General features: G+C 31.7%; 1 protein-coding gene across 1 annotated transcript; it reads left to right on the forward strand.

Annotated features, from left to right (window-relative positions):
- The first annotated feature begins 8503 nt into the window (after positions 1-8503).
- On the forward strand, positions 8504-10180 carry LOC131604274 (uncharacterized). Its single transcript, XM_058876726.1, has 5 exons — positions 8504-8901; positions 8972-9234; positions 9327-9531; positions 9732-9895; positions 9987-10180. The coding sequence occupies exons 1-5, from the start codon at positions 8504-8506 to the stop codon at positions 10166-10168; spliced, it is 1212 nt and encodes a 403-aa protein (XP_058732709.1). The 3' UTR covers positions 10169-10180.
- Positions 10181-24221: the final 14041 nt, after the last annotated feature.

Consider the following 24221-nt stretch of genomic DNA (forward strand, 5'->3'; position numbering starts at 1 on the left):
CTGTAAAGAAGCCAAAACTCCTATGCATCCAACATGCATCCTAGGTAAGGATGAGGTAAGTAAGAAGGTAGATCAGAAGTTATACAGAGGTATGATTGGATCTCTTCTATATTTGACTGCTTCTAGACCTGACATTCTGTTCAGTGTTTGTTTGTGTGCTAGATTCCAATCAGATCCTAGAGAATCTCATTTAACTGCTGTTAAGAGAATTCTAAGGTATCTGAAAGGTACTACTAATGTTGGCTTAGTTTACAGAAAATCTAAAGAATACAACTTAGTAGGATTCTGCGATGCTGACTATGCTGGAGACAGAATTGAAAGAAAGAGTACTTCAAGAAGTTGCCAATTTCTTGGAAGTCATTTGATCTCCTGGTATAGCAAGAAGCAAGCTACTATTGCTCTATCAACAACAGAAGCAGAATATGCCGCTGCTGCTGGTTGCAGTACACAGATGCTCTGGATGAAGAGTCAGTTAGAAGATTATCAGATATATGAGAGTAACATTCCTATATTCTGTGATAATACTTCTGCTATATGTTTATCTAAGAATCCTATTCTTCATTCAAAGGCTAAACATATTGAGATTAAACATCATTTCATAAGGGACTATGTTCAGAAGGGTGTTATATCTTTAAACTTTGTGGATACAGACCATCAATGGGCTGATATCTTTACAAAACCCCTGGCTGAAGATAGGTTTAAGTTCATTCTGAAGAACATCAGTATGGATTTATGCCCAGAATGAGAAGATGAGAAGTTCTTACGTATGAGTATCTTCTGAAATGAATGTGGATTTTTTAATCAGAAGTTCTGATTGAAATCTTTTAGAAATTATGATTCAGTTATTACTAACGTTTCATTGTCTAAGTTGATTCAGAACCTCTTTTAAAGCAAAACAGCTGTAACGTTTTATCTCGGGATGGTAAACCTGTCGTTACTGTTCATGGATAAGCGCGCGTGCAGTTGAAGGGACGCCGACCATAGGTAACTGTGCTAGTCACCTCATTTGTCTTTATTATCTCTCCTCATGTCACGTAACATTAAATGCTATCCATCATTTGTTTCATTTTATTTTCTTTTAAATACTCTTCAAAAGCTTCTCCTTCCCTCTCATAGTTTCTCTATTACACTCTGTCTTTGTTTTTCCTTCTCTATTTTTTTTGCATTCATATCAAACCCTAGCTGTTCATTCTCTGCAAATCCATCATGAACTCTTCATCAAGCCCAGGAAACCATGAAAATGATCAAAACAAAAAGAGAAAAGCTGTTGAAACATCTTCGTCCAAACCCAAAAAGATAAAGATCACCTATGACCCTCTCAAGGTGAATCCATTCGAAGCAAAGTTGTCTGGAAACTATTCTAGACGTGTGTTTCAACCCCCTGGTGAAAGCCCTCCATCATCTCCATCTTCTTCCTCATCTTTTTATCTTCAAGACTCAACTTCCTCTTCATCTAACCTTTCCTCTCCCTCAACCCATTCCAAAGAAATCTCTTCATCTTCACCTGCTGAGAATGTTGTTTCTGATAGAGATTGTGGAAGATCTGCATCAGAATCAAGTCTCCCTGACCCCTCGCCTGGAAGCCCAAGAAGCAGTAAATTATGACAGGGTTCAAGACATGCTGGCGCAGATTTTGTCTTAGCTAGGGTCTTAGTCTTTGGTCTTAGTAGTTTTCTTTCCTTGTTGCATCTGCTTGTTAAACATAGGAACCTTTTGTAATATCTTTTGATTATCAATGAAAAGTTTCTTTGACTTTACATTCCAGTGATATATCCTTTTTGATGTATCCTTTTTGATGTTATGACAAAAAGGGGGAGAAGATAAATGATAAATGATTTGATTAATCTATCAGTTGCTGGGTAAAGCTCCCACACATTTACTAAAAAGAACTGCAAGTTCTATATAGTTTAAGTGTTTTGCAGGTATAAAGAAGTGAAGAGAATCTTCAAAGCAAACACAAGAAGCAAAACCATAAGAAGTGTTATTCTGAAAAAAGAATAAACTCATGGAAACTGAAGCAAGCTGAGTGCTGTCAAGCTTCAGAAATCAGAAGCAAGAAAGAAGAATGAATCAGAAGCACTGATAATAGAATTTGATCCATATTTGTCTATTTGCTCTGACAAAATTCTATTTGCTCTGATAACATTATTTTAGCCTATATGGCTCTGATACATATCATGTGTTCTAATATACATTTTATGTTCTGACTCGTTCATGCTGACTTTTGTCGTTTAGTTTTTGTTCTGTAACATTTCAGGATGTAGAGATGCTCTGATGATGCTCTGGTACATTCAACAATGTTCTGATACAAATCTAGCATGAAGTGATGTTGGTAGAAATTCAAAGCTCTGAAGCTATCCGAGGGAAGCAGAAATCAGAAGCTGTGAATGTTCTAAAGATCCAGAAAACTCAAGTTCTGAAGCTGTCCTAACTGGAAGCAGAAATCAGAAGCTGTGAATATTCTGAAGATCAAAGAAATTCAAGTTCTGAAGCTGTCCTAGATGGAAGCAGGAATCAGAAGCTGTGAGTATTCTAAGGATCTAAAGAAATTCTAGTTCTGAAGCTGTCCAATGGAAGCAGAAGTCAGAAGCTATGAATTCTCTAAAGACAGAAGCTTATGTGATCGTCTCTACCGAAATAATCAGGGAAGTCTTTTATTAAAGTTCTTCGAGTATTTATTTCAGGGGGAGATTATTTATCTCAGGGGAGATTGTTAATCTCAGGGGGAGACATATTCATATGCTTATGCTATAGCTGTGTAATTTGTCTTTTGCCGTCTGCTCTTTCTGATCGCAAATTCATATCATTTATATATGTTTTTGTCATCATCAAAAAGGGGGAGATTGTTAGAACAAGATTTGTTCGGATCAATTATCTTAGTTTTGATGATAACAATAATATGAATTTTGCTTAAGATAATATGGTACTCTAATCCAATGCAATTTCCTTTTCAGGAAATATATAAAGAGTATGCATAATTCAGCGCTCAGAAGCTGTGTCTCAAAGGGTTCAACATGCAACATCAGAACATGGTCTGGCAAGACATCAGAAGATGGTCGAAGCAGAATCAGAACATGGGTCTATGGAAGCATCAGAAGAACATGAGATCAGAAGCACTGAAGTTCTGATGGTATCACGCTCAGAAGCACTTCAAGGTCAGAAGATCAGAAGATGCTATGCACCAAGCTGTTTGACTCTGATGATATTCAAACGTTGTATTCACAAACATCAGATCAGAAGGAAGTACAAGTGGCAGGCTACGTTGACTGACAAAAGGAACGTTAAAAGCTATTAAAGGCTACGTCAGTAGACACAGCGTGAACAAGGCTCGAGGTAGTTGACAAAAGCGTATAACATTAAATGCGATGCTGTACGGAACACGCAAAGCATTAAATGCACTCAACGGTCATCTTCTCCAATGCCTATAAATATGAAGTTCTAATGAGAAGCAAGGTTAACGAATTCTACACCTATTCTGTGAATATCAACTTGCTGAAACGTTGTTCAAATCAAAGCTCAGAATCTTCATCTTCATCAAAGCTCACTACATTGCTGTTGTAATATATTAGTGAGATTAAGCTTAAACGTTAAGAGAAATATCACAGTTTGTGATTATAGCTTTTAAGAAGCAATTGTAATACTCTTGAATTGATTACATTAAGTTGTAAGGAACTAGAGTGATCGTGTGGATCAGTATACTCTAGGAAGTCTTAGAGGTTATCTAAGCAGGTTGTAACTAGAGTGATCGTGTGGATCAGTATACTCTAGAAAGTCTTAGAGGGTATCTAAGCAGTTGTTCCTGGAGTGATCAGTGTGTGATCAGAAGACTCTGGAAGACTTAGTTGCTGACTAAGTGGAGAACCATTGTAATCCGTGCGATTAGTGGATTAAATCCTCAGTTGAGGTAAATCATCTCTGCGGGGGTGGACTGGAGTAGTTTAGTTAACAACGAACCAGGATAAAAATAACTGTGCAATTTATTTTTATCTGTCAAGTTTTTAAAGCTACACTTATTCAAACCCCCCCTTTCTAAGTGTTTTTCTATCCTATTGTAACACCGACAAATCCTCAATTCAAGTTGAGTATGACTCAAAATCCTAGTACTGAAGTCGAACGAGCCTATATGAATAACATTCCATATGCTAGTATAGTAGTTCTTTGATGTATGACATGGCATGTACAAGGCCAGACATAACATATGAAGTAAGCCTTGTAAGCAGGTATATAGTAAATCCTAAAAAGGCGCACTGACAAGCATTGAAGTGGATTCAAAGGCACATAAATGGGTCTCTGAATAAAGTCCTGGTTTATGGTGGAGCTTGTGGCGATGAGAGCAAAGCAGCGATCGAAGGATTTGTCCACTCTACTTATGCAGGTTGTATGGATTCCAGAAAATCTATTTCTGGATATGTTTTCACTATGTTTGACACAACAATCAGTTGGAAAGCAAAATATATTGTCCTCATTAAAGATGTGGAAGAAGCATTATGGCTTGAAGGGATTTCTAAGGAGTTGAAACCCAAGGTCGAGCAATCATTATAACCAAAGTGAATTACATTTTTCGAAGAATTCAACCTATCACGAGCAAACCAAGCACATCGATATGAGACTTCCTTTCGTCAAAGAAATAATCGAGCGTGGAGAAGTCCAAGTGATAAAGCTTCGACCGTAGATAATGTTGCTAATATGATCATGAAGACATTGTCAAGCTGCAAGTTTTTCCACTGTGTGCAGCTGATAAAGTTGCATGAAGAAAGCTAGTTTGTCCCCTTAATGTTGTAGAGTTTGTTCCAAGATAGAGATTTGTGAGATTTTGGATCGAACTCTACTCTTGACAAGAGTAGCTTCAGGGTTCGACAAAATTTAAGCATGTTATAGAAGTTTATTCAAATGCTGATGTTAAAGTCCTACATGTTGTAGTCGAAATATATTCTAGCATGCAGTAGTCGTTATTTCTAGGTTTGTTAGCACGTCAAATTTGGCCAGTTTGTTTAGCACAATTGTTTAAGTTAACATGTAGCTTAACTTAGCTTAGTAGTCTATAAATAGACCAGCTCTCTCAAGTTGTTAAGAGAGGTTGATTTTTGTTATTCACTTGTAATCTGTAAAACCCTAATAGAGAAAGTGAATAGAAAAACAGTTACAACCAATCCTAATTTTTCTTCTTTTTTCCTTCTTCCCTCTTTCGTGAAAATCTAATAGGATTTCTTGTGTTTGTTTAAGAAACTCAATCTTTCTTAATGTGATTTGACGCCTTGAAGAGGGGTGGTACCTACAAATACTCTGACGCCTAAGTAAGAAATTTTCCTTGGTAAGAGATATTTTTCTTCAACATAGTATGTGTGTGCAGTAATTTTACATTTGTCTCTCCTTTCTAACGTGAATTCTAGGGTTTTTGAGGGTCAGTAACCTTTCTGTGGACGATAATTGTCTAAATGAACATATGTTAGGGTATAGTCCGTTATGTTATATGACGTTCATCCTTCGATCATTTACATGGATCAAAGGCATGATCATGCTTGTTTCTAAGGTCCTAGAGCGTACCTTAGGGCTATGGTTGGTGGAACGGTGTCTCCATCTCATACACTTACCTTAAGTCATTGTGATATTTTCATCTTTTGATCGGAAGGCCCTTTCCTTTGATGTTCGTTGATAGGTAATGAGCTTAGTATGTTTTACATGACACAAATGCATTATTGGGGCATTTAATATATTATCGGCCTAGACATAAACATCACTAATAAATTAAATAAACTTAATTCTTTAATATATTTTTTAAGATAAATAAAATATTCATAATATACTAACTTAAATTTATCATAAAAATAATATGCACGACAAATATTTATAATAGAAATTAGTTAAAGTTACACTATTTTTAATATTAACGACATAAAATTAAATATATATTATAACTTTTTTCGTTTTTTTACAACCTTTTAAAATTGAGTCTATAATAAATTTTGTTGCAAATATAATTTAAATGTGAGACAAATATTTATTTGTCATTAATCATTCATCAAATTTAATATTTGTATATTTTGAAAATAATTATAATAAACTAATTCACGGTGTTGTTAAAATCGGACCGGACCGGCCGGTTGGATCGGGAACCGGCCAGGTTTGCTTGGTGGATCACCCGTGTCGTCGAACTAGAGGAAACCGGTGTCAACCGGGAAAACCGGTGGTTTGTGCGGACCGGTGGTTCAATTGTTTTTATTTTTTTAAAATTTTATTTCATTCAAAACGACGTCGTTTTGAGTTTTTTAAATTTAAAAAAAAAATAAAAAAAATTTTCCAGCACACAACCACACGCATACCCCTATCATTGTTTCAATCTGCAGAGATAAGCCACACAACAGCCATACGAAGAACAACAACAACCGTCTGCTAAAATCTCCGTCGTCGGACGCTTTCTTCCCCTCCACCGCGCCTCCATCATCAATCTTGCCGCACCACCGTATGTTTTCTCATTGTTGATTATCATATGTGTTAAAAAATTAGGGTTAGTTTAGATTGAAATTGAAAACCTATGTGTTTGTAGTACAGTAGTAGTTTTATTCAGTGTCAATCTTGTAGTACAGTAGTAGTTTTATTCAATTTGTGTGTTTCTTGATCGAAGAAAGACATAGAAAAACTGTTGTGAATCAATCTGATCGCAGTGGGAAATGATTTCTCCATGTTGCATGTTGGTCAAACAATGTATGGTCGGTATAATTATTTGAGTGCTGTTTGTTGTTACGTGAGGTAGTGGCTTGCACGTGCAGAACAAATAATAGTGGTTTTTATTTTTCAGGTTTTATAATGCTAGGGCACTATTATTATTAGCTTGAGTTGATATGTTTTCATATTTGCTTTATGGATTTACTCTAAGCCGATTCACTTTACCTGTCATTGTTTTCTTCCCTTTATTTTATTTCCTTTTCATCCTATTTTCAGCCTTTATAAATTTAAATACTAACCATCTTTGTCTCTCTACTATAAGTGAGTAAACTTTGTAGTAGTTTTATTCAATGTTTATGTAAGGGACATGCTTGTTAAAAGTTAAAAGATTGACATGCTTGCCGCACCACCGTGTGTTTATGTATTGATGTATTTACTATTTTCATTTTCATATAAGGGACATGCTTGTTAAAACTTAAAAGATAACAATTGTTTAATCTGAAAATAATTATTTATATAATAACGATGTGGGTTATGCTAATTGTTATATAATTGTTTCACTTTTAAGGGACATAATTGTTTAATCCCTATGGTTATATAATTGTTTCATATAAGGGACATGTTTATGTAGGTTATGCTAAAGCCAGTTTTAATTCATCACATGTTTATAATTTATGTAGGTTCTAGACAAAGAAGAAAAGACTGATAAGCTTCATCACCAGGTTAGTATGTAGTTTATGTGTTAAATATTATTTTATTTATGTGTCAAATATTATTTTTAGAGTAGAAAAATATATCATTCAATATATTTTTAGCATATATCAATTAGTGTTTACGGGAATATGGAATCTTCTGAAACACCATCATCACAACCACCATCACAAGAAGCATCTTCAGCTCAAAGTTTAGTTCAAAATAATGTTAGAGGGAAGACTGATATAGTTTGGGCACATTGTACTAGAAGTCCTGATGGAAAATCTCTTGTTTGTATGTACTGTCACAAATCTTTTGGTGGAGGTGAAATTCATAGGGTAAAGCAACACTTGGCTGAAATAGTAGGAAATGTTGAAATTTCTAAGAAAGTATCTGCTGAAATTCGTTTCCAGATGAAACAACATTTCAACGAGCGGAGCAAGAAAATAAAAGCTTCAGATGTGGCTGAAAGTGAGTCATTTACTGCGGAGGGAGGTGAATTGCAAATTGGTGCATCTAAAAAGAATGACGCTCGTATTAGTACTTATTTTTTACCAAGAACAACTCTGGGAGCTCAGTCTACTTTAAAAAGTGTGATGCAAAGTAAATAAGTGATAGAAAAGTGTGATCTTGCTATTGCTAGGTGGTTTATTGATACATTGATTCCTTTCAATGCTGCAAATTCACCGTATTTTCAACCTGCAGTTGATGCTCTTTGTTGTATGGGTGCTGGATATAAAGTTCCTACCATACATGCTCTTCGTGGTAATTTGTTAAATAAGTGGGTTGATAACGTGAAGATACAGATAGAGCAATATCGTTCTATTTGGAAGGATACATGTTGTACTCTTATGGCAGATGGGTGGACTGATCGTTGTAGGAGAACTCTTATCAACTTTTTAGTTTAATGCCCCAAAGGAACTGTTTTCATAAAGTCTGTTGATGCCTCAGGTGCTTCTAAAACTGCAAAAAAATTGTTTAAGCTTTTCAAGAAAGTAGTGTTGTATGTTGGACCGCAAAATGTTGTTCAAATTGTTACAGATAATGCTGCAAATTATTTTGCTGCTGGAAAGTTGTTGGAAAGGAGTTTCCTAAGTTGTTTTGGTCTCCTCGCGCAGCATACTGTATTAATTTGATGTTGCAAGACATGGGGAAATTGGATGAAGTAAGTGAGGCAGTGTCACATGCTTCAAAAATTACCAAATACATATATAATCATTGTTTTGCATTGTATTTGATGAGACAAAATACAGGTGGAAGAGAAATACTCCGTCCTGCTCCAACCCGTTTTGCTACTAATTTCATTGCATTGCAAAGTATTATGTCGCATAAAGATGCACTAAGAGCCATGGTAACATCCAAAGAGTGGACAACCACAACTTATTCCAAAGATGTCAAGGCAAAGCAATTTGTGGAACAAGTCTTAGACTCAAGCTTTTGGTCTAAATGTGCTGACATAGTGAAAATTACAGAACCTCTTGTACGTGTGTTGCGTATTGTTGATAGTGAAGATAAGCCGGCTATGGGATATCTATATCGAGATATGTATAAAGCAAGAGAGGAGATTGAGAAGAGGTTTAGAAGAAATAAGTTGAAAGTAGAGCCTTATTTGAAGATCTTGGATAAACCGTTGGGATGCACAACTTCGGAAAAATCTCCATGCTGCTGGTTATTGGTTAAATCCATCTTGTAGATTTGGTCCAGAATATGAAAAAAACAAGTCCACCACCCAAGGCCTTTTGGATGTCATTGAAAAGTATGCTTATGATAGTAAGGACTTGCGATCTAAATTAACTGCTGAGATGACTTCATTCAAAAATTGTGAAGGTAGTTTTGGAAGGACAACAGCAGTAGAAAACCGAGATGAAGTTTTGCCAGGTAAAATTAAATGATAAACTTTAAGCATTTTAGTACAATGTCAATATGTATTTTAAAATGTTTTCTAATTTTTTTCACATGCATTATTCTAGATCAATGGTGGGACACTTATGGAACCGAAGCGCCGAATTTGCAAAAGCTGGCTATTCGAATTTTGAGTCAAACTTGTAGTGCATCTGGTTGTGAACGAAATTGGAGTGTGTTTGAACACATTCATTCAAAAAAGAGAAATAGGTTGGAGCATCAAAAGCTTAACGATCTTGTTTATGTTCGTTATAATTTACGGCTACAAAATAGGTATTGCACTTATTATGCTTTATATGCTATTGTTTTGATACTTGATGACATGAATATTGGTTCTATGGTTAAGAATATATGATACAGTTTTATAGTTAAGAAATATGCTACTGTTTGTTTGTTAAGAATGTATATTATTGTTAGATTTGTTAAGAATGTTTGATATTTCTATGTTTGACATTGTCGTTAATGATTTGTAGAACCAAGAAGAAACAAAATTATGATCCTATTAATTTTGAAACACTTGGTGATCATTCTAATTGGGTGTTGGAGGATTCACCACCATTCTTGACCATTGAGGAGGTGTTAGCACTACGCAAAGATCTTGCTAGTATGACAATCCAACCTATTTCAAATGATATTGGTATGGTATTAATTTTTGTGATTACAATTATGTTATTTTAATTTCTTAAAATATGTCAATTTCTAAATTCTTTAAATTGATGTTGTTATAGATGAATTAAATTTGGATGAGGTTGATGTTGAGGGAGATGCACCACTTAACTCCGGAGAAAACAACCAAAGTAATGATATCATTGATGGGGAAGATGTTGCAAATGCGATTGATTTTGTCGGAGATGATTTTGATATTGAAGGAGATCCCAACATTGAGATAATTTTACCTCCTTGGAACTAAATTTAATAGATATTTGAGTGTTTTGGTTCTAAAGTACTCAATTAGTTTATGTTGCAATTAGACTTTTAATATGTACTACTTTGTTATGTGTAATACTTATGTTTAAAATTGAACTAAATTTGTGATTTTTAAGTGCTGAGCAAACTATATTTGTGCTTTTTAAGAGCCTTAAACTATATGGATTATTAGTATTTTCAGCACCTAATGCACAACTTCTGAATTTGTGATTTTTAAGAACCTTATTTATAGATTATGTTGTTAATGGATCAGCTTTTAAGTGCTAGTTATAATTTTTTTAGAGATTGAATGATCCGGTTCGACCGATTTTATACCTATATAGTTTTATTATAATGACAGGTTTAATCTGGTTTGGTCATGCGGTTCGACCAGTGACCCAGTGGTTCGACCGATGAACCAGTGATCCAGTACCCTCACCGGTTTGATGACCGATCCGATTTTTAAAACACTGCTAATGCATGTTTAATTTAAAAATAATAGATATTATTAATTAATTGAAATTAATACTATTCTATTATGTAAAATATAAATAAGAGAAATTATAATACCACAGTTATAATTTTCACATTTTAATTTTATCTAAATCACTTGTTTGGATTGACGCTGAACAGATTTGATTTTAGCAGAATTGAGAATCGAGTTCGATAGAATTAATTTTAATAAAATTGAGTTTAACATAATTGATTTATGTTTGAATATATTTATGTAAAAGTGAGTTGAAAAATAAATTTCAAGTGTAAAAATTATTCATAATCAATTATGAAAGTAGAAACTACAAATTCTAACTTCAAATAAAATCAGACAAAATCAATTTCACTTTTGATAAAAGAAATATCCTAAAAGCACCAAAAATCAATTCTATACATTTATATTGATTATAGATCTTCTAAAAATCAATTAAAACATGCTAATGAAAATGTATAATTCATACCTCACTGTTTTACTCAAATCACTTGTTAATCTATTTGAAATTAGATTGAAATTAGAGAAAAAATTTAAAAATGATATGGATTTAAAAAAAAAACATTTTATCTCGATTGAAATTAGAGGGAAAAAAACATTTTATCTCTATTGAAATTAGAGAAAAAATGATATGGATTTATATCACATAAAAATTAATAACACAAAATAGAATTTAAAATATTAATTTTTGTTCTCAACCAAAATTTAACTTAATTTTACGTTTCATAAAAGTTTAGTTTTCTATCAATCCAATTTGTAACACAAAATAGAATAGAATTAAAAATTTAATTATAAGCAATGAAATGAAAGGTGTGATAGTGACGGTAACATAACACTGATGATGGATGACGCACGTGAGAAGAAAGAAACAGAACAGCAACGAAAGAAAAGAAAGCATGATTTTACCCTTCTCAACACAAAACCCTCTTTACGAGGTAGGTTTACATGTCTTGTTCCACTTTTTTATTCATTTTTTTATACAATTTAAATAAAGTAAACTAGAGTACTAATCATTAACTGTAGTTAAAATAAATGTAAACTTTTTGAGGTCCCATATTAATAATCAATCATTAAATATACTGTTGTGTTGTGTGTGTAATTGATTAATATGTCCTTTTTCTTTTTCAAATTTGGTGGAATAGTAACCTAAACATTTATTAGGGCGCCAAAGCTAACATATTAACAACTGTTGTGAACTCAATTTGTCTGAATGTTTTTTAGGTTGAGGGGCCTGGTTTTGTTCATTTAATTGATTGATTAATTAATTTAACTACTACTTCAATAATCATGTTTTCTTGTTGATTGATTTGCTATATGGTGTGATAAGGATAATAGATCATTTAACAATATTCTTAAACTTTTTGTTGCTTAACTTGCTATTCAAGTATTAGTTAGCATAGTTGATTGATTATTAAATCTAATGTGCTTTCTAGAATTATAAATAATGCATAGTATAGATTCTTAATAAATGGATTCACACTATAAATTTCAAATAATGTCATAAGGCAATGGACAACTTTTAAATAATGAAACAAATTATTGCTACCTCTACCTCGGTTACTTTGTATAAGAGACAATTTATTTTTTAGGTTAATTGAATTATTTCTGTTACTGTATATAAGAGATAATTCACTTTTTATCTCTTATATAAAAAAACCGAATTAGTACTATTTAAATAAATTATTATTATTAGTATTTATTTATTATCGTATACGATTTTTTTATATAATGCAATAATAAATTAGTCAAACAAACATGTATAAAATTAATTAAAAAACGGATAAGTTAAAATTTAGGAGTATTTGAAACCTTGAAAAAAAAAACTTTTGGTTGTAATCATAAAACATAAAAGAGTATAAACAAATGATTGACATTTGTTGACTTGTGAAATTTTCACAACTGGTACTTCGCGATAATTAATTAAATTTTTTATTATTTTAAAATGGACCATTTTTACATTCACTTATATTTGAGTCTATATCCAATTAATTAATTAAGTTCTAACATAAAAATTTTATTAATTTTTTTAACTTTATTTGATAACTTAGTTGATTAAGATACTTAATTTGATAAAAATATAAATATATACCTAAGTGATTATTAGAATATAATAATTAAATATTTAAATATAATATATTATAACATCTATAAAAAAAATTATTTAGTTTTTGTTAATGTAGAATACACTATTTGATAACCCTATCAAAGTTAAGTCGGTTAGGATCGTAAACTTATTTTTGTCAAGAGTTATGTGTAAATGATATCCGACTCTTGATAAGTGGTTCGTTTATATATTACCTTGCAGGCTCAGTCTTTGTAAGCCCAACAGATGAGTTCTCCTTATTTACTCGAGGTCATTCAATATGATCAATTCCTTTATCTTATTGTTCGAGATTATCATATATATATATATATATATATATATATATATATATATATATATATATATATATATATATATATATATATGTGTGTGTGTGTGTGTCTTTAAAAGTTGTGCCCATGTAGATATGCTCATGTCCACAAATATGGTGTATTTGTCTCAAGCATGAAGACAAAAAATGCAAAGGTGAGACCAGAATGTACACATTCCCTCAAGCATAAGATCCAAAGTTTTGAAGTGCTTTTACGGGAAGAGACTGGAATGACATATTCTCCCAAGCATGAAGACAAAAAATGCGAAGAGGTTTAGGGAGAGAGACAAGATTGTACACAGTCCCTCATGCATGAGGCCCAAAGGGACGAAGTGCTTTTAGGGGAGAAACTGAAATGTACACAGTCTCTCAAGCACGAGGCCTAAATGGGCGAAATGCTTTAAGGCAATACTTTTGGGTTTCTTTTCTGGATTTTCATACATTTCTATCCTTTCAAGTTCAATTTCATGTTCTTGAAGCTTACCAAACAATGTGGTCAAAGACATTTTGGAGAGATTTTTCTTTTATGGTATTTCCGCCACCTTTGGTTGCCATGCTCTTGTCAACGATATAAGGAATTTGAGATTTAAATCATCATTTGTGAACGTTTTTCCAAGAGCCATCAAATGATCTACAGTTATAAAAATTTCTTTTGCAAGTCAAAAATTGTATCTCTGGGCTATATTATAAACATATCGTATTATTGTGATAAAGTGTTTAGTTTGGATCTCTTTACTTATAATGTACCTTCACGAGTCACTTCCAAAGTATCCTAAATATCTTTTATTATTTTGCAGTGAGATCTACGAAAGAATTCATTCATACCTAGGGCAGATTGAAGAATGTTCTTTGCCTTTTTGTCAAATAACACTTTCTTCTTGTCATCTTCATTCCAATAGCCTTTTATTTTTTGTTCTTCAACATTATTGATGACCGTCTTAGGAACGTATGGACCATTTTCTACAGCATTCCATATTTCTTCTTGTTGTGCTTCTAGATACTCTTGCATATGAATTTTCCAGAAGTCATAATATTCACCAATGAAAGATGGAGGACTGCTGTTACTGCCACTATCTCTAAAAACATGATTAGCGAAATCCATCTTTTTAGATCAAGGAGCAATATGTGAGTGTACTTTCCCATTAGATGTTTTGAATGATGTCAAAACTAGGGAAAATGCATTATTTTAGATCAAGGAGCATTATTTTATTGATTAGATTACACCCATAAGATTGCTCATTGATCCAAAACTAGCAGAATCCATCTAATGGAATCCATCTTTTTGTCAAAACTCAGATAATGTCAAAACTAACGGAATCCGTCTTTGTGGATCAAGGAGCACTGTTTTATTGAATAGAATGCAATTCATAAGATTCTAATTGAATTTAAAATAAAAAAAAAACATTACAAAAATCAGATCAACATTGATTGTATCTCGAGTGTTTGGAAATTTTCCTCTTAGTGTTTATTGCTTTATATTTCATTGGAAACACATTACTAGTGAAATCATGTTCAAACATGTTGTGTATTGAAATATATTATCTCTATTATTTTATCATTATCATTGCAATCCTTATTGGTTTTAATACATATCTGAGTTTTCCGATAACGGTTCGCATTAGACGAGAGTTAATCCAGCCATTTTCTGTTGTCCATAGTTAACAAATTTTCAAAACAAAATTTTCGCTAAGACTTTTATAATTGGGGATCTATTCACCCCTCTAGATAAGTTTCCTTCGTATAACACAAGTTATCTTAACCTTCTTTGATACAAATTATAAGTATAGAGTGTTACCTAAGAGGGGGGTGAATTAGATTTTAAGACTTTTTTATTATTTTAGAGATGTTTTGGTTCTTTATATTTTTCAGAAAGACATGATAATCATATAAATGACAAAGCTGGAAAATAAAGTGCAATAAGTAAATTGACACAAGAATATATCATGGTTCCCCTTTCCAAACAAGGATAATCCATTCCCCTTACACCCCGTAAGATATTTCACTAGGTTAGATCTTTGTACAAGTCTTACACCAAGACGTCTGATACAATCTTCTAACTTAAACACCAACCTATGATGAACTTTGAAGTTCAGAGGAATTTTTTCCATCAAACAAAAAGAACACCACTTCTTATTTGCAAACACCTGTAAAACGTACAACCACTTTCTTTGCATACAATATCACCACACACTTGGTGAACAAATACAGATTATGAATACAACTTTAAATAATCTTTTCAACTTGACTTGAGTTCCAAGATATAACAATTTTGATCTTCTCTTTCACTTTAATATAATTTCAAGAATATATATATATATATGTGTGTGTGTGTGTGTGTGTGTGTGTGTGTGTGTGTGTGTGTGTGTGTGTGTGTGTGTGTGGGTGTGTCAAAAAGTTATGAACATATAGAAATAGTAGATAAATTGTTTGAAAAATAAGATGGGAAGAGGTGATTTGAACAATGAAAAATTCTGCTATTTATAAGTTACAAGATACCTCTAGAAATTAGTAAAAATATTTGAGAAAATGATCATGAAATTTGCAATGTTTTGGAAAGGTGTCATGATCAATAGTGATAAAGAGGTATGATATTGATTCAGAATTTTCCCATATGTTACAAAGGTAAATCGATTGGCTCAAGGAGGCAAATCGATTGACCTATCCACAAAGTTTCAAAAAATTGAGAAAACTAACTAGGTTAATCAATTGATTAAGAATGGTTAATGTATTTTCATAGGCCAAAATAGAATGGTGAATTGATTGATTGAAGAGGTAAATCGATTGACCTCTTTTCTTTTTCAAAATTTCATTTTACAAAACCAATCTCATTCAATTTACTCAATGGGGTCAATCGATTGACCTTTTGAAAATTTTCTAAGTTAAAGATGCAACTTTGAAATAATGCATGCAAAAATGTTAGGAATGATTTAGATGAAAATATTTGAGCACCTAACATATATACACAAATGAAATTCCATTGGTACTTCAATATTCATGATTCAATCTTTTGATTTTCAAAGCTTATGCAATCTTGATACTTGATTTCAGTCTTTTTCTTCTTTGATATTTCTTCATTGATAAGCGTTTGTTTTCATTAAAACTAAGCTAAGATAGATAGAGAACATCTTTTTCACACCTACCTTAGTGAACCCTCATTCGATGATGTTGAAGGTGTTACGCACGAGTCTATCTTCACCTCCTTTTCTTGGTTCCTTGCCCTTCTTGGATTTAGAGCTTCTAGAGGCGTCTCTCCCCTGAGAGCTAGAGCCACTTTGTGTATGGGGGAAACCACCTCTAACGTATTTCTTCAAGTGAACTTCCTGGATGAGGCGCTTTATCCCTTTCTTGAACTGGTAGCAGTCTTTTGCGTGGTGGCTCTTGAACTTATGAAACTTACACCACAATTTGAGTTCAGGCCCTATGATGTCTGACTTGGGGGCTAGCATATGAGAAATTACGTGCGTGTGGAATACCTCGCAAAGTATCTGCTCATGACGAGCGTTCAAGGGCATGAAGTTATGTATAGGACTCCCACTTTATTTGAAGGTCACTATGCCTCTAACAAGCGAGGTATAATGGCTTATGCACGACTGTTACTAGTTAGTTATAAGGATTGCCAACTGTCTACTCATTAACATCTAATGTCTTCTTTTCTATGTTGCTCTCTCCGCCCTTTATGTAGCACTATGCACACATCACTACTTTCTCCATGGAAGAAGTCTTTCTCTGGACGAGGGATTCATTAAAATGATCAACCTTCAGTCCATTTTAGAGGGATTCATTTTTACCAGGGCCTTATGGTGGAAGCCAATTGTGCTAGCTAAAAGTATATAATATAGGTAGTCTTTTATTTGGAGGGTTGTATGTGGTATTTAAGATTATTGAAAATGCTAGAGCAAGCTCATGCATAGTGATGAGAAACTATGTATCGTAGGTAAATTGAATCATCCCTCTCGATCGTATGGTCAATTGAAGTATGTATAGAGGTCTATTGAACCTAGATTCTCGAATCCGGAGATTGGTGGTTATTTTGTCCCTCTCTCTGAAGTGTGGAAACTGTTATTACCTCTATTCGTTTAGGAAATGTGGCTGCCGCTTTTGACTAAGCTTACATACTGTTAATGCTCAAGGACGCGTCAATATGCATGTTTCATAAGTGGGTGGTGAATGGTTGGACCAAACCCAACAGGAAGTGAGCGATACAACGAATAAGAGAGTGTTACAACTAATGGACGTGTGTTGTGATCAATTGAAAACTAGAACTCCAACTCTAGGCCCTTAACAAATTTCGTGTTACTTTTACTAGACATTTTTCTTCTTGACTTGGTAAACTTATTATCGTAAAAGGTCCAATACAATTGTATCGATACAAATATTATTAATTTAAAAATTAATTATATAAAATGGAGAGAGCATCCAAAACTTTAATGAAAAAGAATATTGCCAAACAAGTTGTCCATGTTAGTGCCTAAAATTAGATCAAAAAGCACTAAGGTTTTGCGGCTAAAGAAAAGATTTCAATGACATGAACATGTTCTTGTTATAAACACCATGGCATTATAATTGCACTCCCTCAACTAGGTGTTATTTTGTTCCATAGCAATAAATATTTGCATAAGTTTTTCAGTAAATAAATGAAATAAAAGAGATCCACGTGGTTAGTTGTTTCTGTAATAAGAAAGAGAGAAAAAAAAGTCGAGTGAACAGTAATTTTACTATGTCCGTGGACAGTGATAATGTGATCGGCATGGGTAAAGAGAAATTCAGGTCAGGTTGATCGGTGGGTGACACAGTAACGCAGAATCTATGTTTACTATGTGCATGCAGAACTCAGTTCAGTTCAGAACGTCCTCATGTAATTATCAATAATGCTATAAATGAACACAACTCACACACACTTCAATTATTTTCAATAACTATATATATTTACATGTAGTAAATTTTTATTATATATATATATATATATATATATATATATATATATATATATAATTGTCGGATTAAACCTAGCTATGAAAGTATAGTAAAATTTATTTGAATGTGCATGTGAGTTAGAGTTGAATGGATAATTTTAATATGGATGAGTTGGAATAGAGAAGGTATATGGCGTCGTTTTCGAACAAAACGGGGATCGTGATTGTTCACTGTTGAGACATATGAATGAACAGAGTCAGATTAAAGAGAGAGAGAAGGAAGGTGAATCTCTGTGAATCTGAGTTGTGTGAAGCTTTTATTGAAGTTATGGTCAAACCAAACCTTACAAATTATTAAGACCAGTCATAGTACGTATACACACTGCTTTAACATTATTCATTCATATGCATTCACTCTAGATAGACCCCCACAACTTTCGTCCCGTTAACTTTTATGCATTCTTATTTTTTATATATATTTTTGGTAAGGCTGCCAAAGAAAACAAGGATATATTATTTTTACTTACCATTTGTATAAAATATTTTAAAATTATTAGAAATTTTGATATATATCTTATCTTATTTTTAATTTTTTGTTTTAATTTAACCACATAACATTTGATATAATTTTATTTATTCGTGAATAATGATAGAATATATATTTATTTGTTAATAGAACATGTATTTATATTATTAATTATTAGTTGATTCAGTGGTGATTGACGATAAGACTGAAATCACTTGATGTCAAAACTTATCCTCGAACCAGACTATACCGGTGGTAAAAAGCTAAAAAAAGGAATATGTATTTATATTTGTATACAAACCTCACATCGACTATAATCTGTTATGAAAAGAAAAAAAAAAAAAAATATATATATATATATATATATATATATATATATATATATATATTTATATTTGTATAAAAATCTCACATCGACTATAACTTGTAATGAACTTTATGAAAATAAATAAATAAAAGAATATGTATTTATATTTGTATACAAACCTAACATCGACTATAACCTGTAATGAACTGTAAATCTTTCTATATATAAAAGAGTCTTTGTAATGCTATTCATTTGTTAATAGAATATGTAGTTATATTTATGGGTGGCAAAACGGGTCGTGGCATAACGGGTCCGACTGCGCACCCGCCAAAAAATGGCGGATTGGGTTGGAACGTTGGATCCGCCGCCCATCAATGTTTGTCCCGTCAAATCCCACTGTCCGTCAAAGCTCACCCCGTCTATTAGTTCAGTCTGTCCTGTCTTAAGCTTATCTTTTTTTAGTAAATTTAAGTAATTTCAATTCTTGATGGTTTTATTTTATACAATTATTTGTGAATATATGCAATATTTTGTTAAGTAAAATTTGTTAACAAATTGCATTATAAAAAATTGTTCTAAAAAAGAAGTAAAAAATTTAATTGAAATGTTAAAAAAACTATATCTATTAAAAAGTGAGGGCAAGCATGTTGCCTGTCAAACCGCCACCTTAGTGGGGTGGGCTAGATTTCTATGCCCATTTCTATTTGGCGGGCTTGTCCACCCTGGTATTTTTTTGGCGAGCTTAAGACATGGCGGGCGGCCCGTTTTGCCACCCTACTTATATCGACTATAACATGTAATGAACTGCAAATCTCTATATAAAATAAATCACTCGTTGTTAGTTGGGAATTTGAGAATTTCGATGATATGGAGATGCTAAGTTAAAATGATGATTGTTGAAAGAGAGCTAGTTTGAAAAGAGATTAAAGATTATCTCATGAAGATTTCGACCGACGGGCTCATGGGTAATCTAATTTTGCTAAGTATTGGCGAAATGTCTTATTTTTGTGAATAAATGAGACTTAAGATATTTGAAGCTTCGAAGAGAAATACTTCGACAGTCACGTTTGTTGATTTGGTGCTTCGAAGGGAAGGAGTTTTCAAATTTAAAAGATTGATCTTATCCAAAAGGACGCGTGCGCAAGTCTGAGGATTCGAAGGACATGCAAACATCGAATGTGGCATTGTATTAGGAAAGGACCGTTATGATCGAATTAGTATAAATTAGAATCTTAGCGTTAGGATTTAGTGTTGAAAATATAGCTTTGAGTAGCGTGACTTGGCTTATGAATTCTTCACTCACGAATTAACATCTTCTTCAAAAGAGAGTATGCTAGATGTAACGACTCCAAAAAGATCGTGGGGGACAAAGAGCGCAACAAAATCGGGTTTGTACAATATGTCTTGAAGTACTTGAAAAAGTTGATGTACTGTTGTACCATGTTGCTTCTAGTACAAGTTATCCGGTCATTCTTCTTTGAGATGTACTTCTGTTTTGAAGTAGAGAAAGCATGGAAGATGTCAAGTAACGTAGACGTCCCAAGAGAAAATATTCTTCAGAGTCAGAAAGAATCTTTATAGTTGAACGCAACAACATATCTGAATGACATATTATTTATTTCTGAGTTGGAAGCAAAAACTTCTCTGAGCTTGAAATCTTGATTTATGGTCTGGAAGAGTAGCTTAGCTATAGAAACATTTGTAAATCTGTTATCTGACGAGTCATACAACATTATTTAGAACTGCTGATATCACTTCAGAAATGGATGAATAGATCTTCTAATGTGTGTTACGCTGATTTTGATGGTTCTCTAGTCAGCAATCCTTAATCAACCAAAATAGTAAATCTTCACACTTAAGAAACTATTAGAGTACAAAATTGTTACATAACAAATATATGTATTGTTATCATCAAGACTAAATATTGAATGCAGAATCAAATCTTGTTCTAACATTGGTAACCATGTTAGATGCAAAATCATCTATGTTTAGAGGGCATTAACCCAATGAAAGGAAATTCAATATTAAAATTTCAAATTGGTTGGATTTGAACTCTTCTAGTTCAATGCCTCTTTTCCTAATACTACCCGTGAACTTCGATCCAGGACTCCCGCTGAATTTGAGACCCCTTTCATTTTCACTCAAACACTCTCCCAAGTGTTTGGACAATAATAATATATGAATGGTGGAACAAAATAGCAACTCAAATAGTATATTCTTCTAACTTATAATTAAGACGTAAGAATAGAATATTACAAAAACAAACATGTCAAGCTTAGTAATATAAGGTCTGATTCTTCACAATGGAGAATGACTCTTTAAATAGAAATAATGGTCTAGCTTCAAAACCCATTAGGGTTTAGGTCTTGAACGCGACTGGACTTCTTGAAAGCGCAAAAAACCAATCTTTAATAATGTTAATTGTAAAACTTTGATTGATTAAATCTTGATCAAATCAGAATTCCTCAAATTTAATCTTACTAAAAAGATTCTAAATAAAACCTTCCTAATCCAAAATGTGCACAAAAGTAAACTTCATGATTATATCTAAAAGGAAATAAATCCTTTAAAAGCTTGAGAATTACTAAAATTAGCTTACGCATGAAGAAACCCTAAGCGAGACAAGATGTCTCACATAATGAAGGAAATTATGCTTAACATGTTCCTTTCTTACTAAAGTGTCTTGATCGCATAGAGACAATATGTCTTACAACTTGGAAGAACATCTTGCTTCATGCTTTGCATATAAAATAGGGTTAAATACTATTCACCCCCTGCCAAAGTAGCGAGATTCGGTTTTCCCCCTATTAAAAATAAAATTAGCCTTCGCCCCTTAGAAAACAAGATTCTGTTTCCAGGAACCCCCTGTTCCATGCTATTCCATGTTTGGCTGACTGGGCTGGGAGAATCTTGCTGACTGGGCGCCTGATTTCCTTGTTTGGCTGCTGACGTGGCTTCCTTTGAAAAGGCTGGAAAAATAGCAAATAAATAAGTTACACAACCCAGGGTTCGAACCCAGCTCCAGGGGGTTCACATGCAGTCCCTCTACCACTAGGCTATAGAAGCTTTCATGTTTTACATATGGAAGAATCTGTATATGTAACATATTTTCTACTTTTCTACTTTTTTTTCAATAAAAGTATATATTCATATTTATAATGTATTATTTATTTATAAATTTATTATTAATATGTATATATTACTTTATGTATTATTTATTTATTTATTTATTTATTTTACATAAACGTTTTTTAATAATTTTATTTAAATGTTTTTTTATTCAGTTTTTTTAATTTATATAAACGTTTTTTTAATAATTTTATTTAAATGTAATATTTAATAATTTATATAAATATTTTTTAATAATTTTCATAAACATTTTTTTAATAATTTATATAAACATTTTTTTAATAATAATATTAATAATAAATAATTAAGTAATAAATAAATATTAATAATATTAATAATAACTAATTAATACATAACTAATATTAATAATAAATAAATAAAATAAATAAATAAAGTAATATATAAAATATTAAATAAAGATTTAAATAAATAAAATAATAAATAAATTAATAATATTCAACTTTTAAAAAACATTTTAAAAAAAGATTTATATAATTAGAACGTTTTTAATTATAAAAAACATTTATATAATTAAAACGTTAATTAAAAATACATTTATATAATTATAACGTTAATTAAAAAAACATTTATATAATTATAAAAAAACATTTATATAATTAAAACATTAATTAAAAACATTAATTAAAAACATTTATTAAAATTATTAAATAATAAATTTATATAATTATAAAAAAACTGAAGAAAACATATAAATAAAATTATTAAAAACATTTATATAAATTAAAAAAACTTTAATAATATAAATATAAAAAAAAGCTGTACATATTTATTAAAAAAAATGTTTATTAAAAAAATTAAAAATGTTAATTATTAAACTTTATTCAACTTTAAAAAAATTATTCAACTTTATTAAAAAAACGTTTTAATTAACATTTATATATATTATATTATATAATTAAATAATACATTTTAACGTTTTTTTTAAATTTATTTAAATTTTTTTTTAAAAAGCTGTACATATTTATTAAAAAAAACGTTTATTAAAAAAATTAAAAACGTTAATTATTAAACTTTATTCAACTTTAAAAAAATTATTCAACTTTATTAAAAAAACGTTTTAATTAACATTTATATATATATATTATATTATATAATTATAAAAAAAACTTTAAAATATTTAATTTACGTTTTTTTATAATTATTTAACATACAGTTTTTTTAAGTATATATGTATAGCTTTAAATAATACATTTACACTCAGCTTTACATATAGTATAACAGGAGCAATCTTATTTCAATTAAAACTAATTGGTTTAGTGGTTTGGGGGTTGGTTTATATCCATGTGCTCATGGGTTCAATTCTCATGAGAGACAATTTTTTTAGAGTTATTAAGCATAATATGAATGAATTCTTTTTATGTTCGTATGTTATATTTTCCGTTTTTACTTAAAACCCATTTAACCCAAGCTCAAGAACTAAGAATTTTTCGAACAAAAATTCAGTAGTACTAATCTCTGTGGACACAATAATTTCCCGAATAAATATTTCTAAAACTTTTGTTGCTTGCCGCTTTACTATTTAAACAACTAACTTCATCAACATTTATTGTTTCATTGTGTATGGTAGGCAACCCATGCATCATCACCATCAACATTTACTGTTTCATTCAAGATGTCAATAAGCTTTTATGTTAGGAAGAAAATCTGGCATGACGCCATTTAGTATCTTATATCTTCTTTTGGGCTTCACCCGCATCAACAACTAAGTTTGTCACTGTTAGGTTAAGTGCTTGAGATTTGTGCATTATGGAGTGATCTAACAATCTTCATGTGATCAGAAGATGGACGAGACACAATACATCAACAAGAGTAATACTCATCTTGTTGGACTTTAGACTTCACACATAATAGAGGGAGAATTGCGTGGTTCAAAAAAAGTGATTTCGAAAATTTTTGGGAAGTACAACTAGAGTTAAAAACATTTTGAATAATTAGCAGCGGAAAAATAAATTGCAGAAAATTAATAGCAGAAAAGTAAAAGTTAAGGGAAAGAAGAACACCAAGAATTATAGAAGTTCGGTCAAAACAAAAGGACCTACTCCTCTCTCGAAGAACTGGTCTTGAGAGTATTCAATAAACGTTGAGATCTTTTAATAGGAAGACTTATACAAGAAAATATGGTTTACCTCTAACCAAATAGTATAAGACTTCAGAATATGGTAGTTTGAGTCTTCTCTTCCAAACGGTAGATTGAAGCGGTTAGTCTTATCTCCACATGGTAGATTGAAGTGATTAATCTTCTCTCCACAAACAAGAATGTTGG

Source organism: Vicia villosa, linkage group LG5, assembly GCF_029867415.1.
Source record: "Vicia villosa cultivar HV-30 ecotype Madison, WI linkage group LG5, Vvil1.0, whole genome shotgun sequence".
NCBI classification, from domain to species: Eukaryota; Viridiplantae; Streptophyta; class Magnoliopsida; order Fabales; family Fabaceae; genus Vicia; species Vicia villosa.

Coding starts and splice junctions, on each gene's coding strand:
- LOC131604274 (XM_058876726.1), top strand. CDS start 8,504: ATGGGGAAATTGGATGAAGTAAGTGAGGCAGTGTCACATGCTTCAAAA. Junction 8,902..8,971: donor GGATATCTATATCGAGATAT/GTATAAAGCAAG, acceptor CCTTATTTGAAG/ATCTTGGATAAACCGTTGGG. Junction 9,896..9,986: donor ACCTATTTCAAATGATATTG/GTATGGTATTAA, acceptor ATGTTGTTATAG/ATGAATTAAATTTGGATGAG.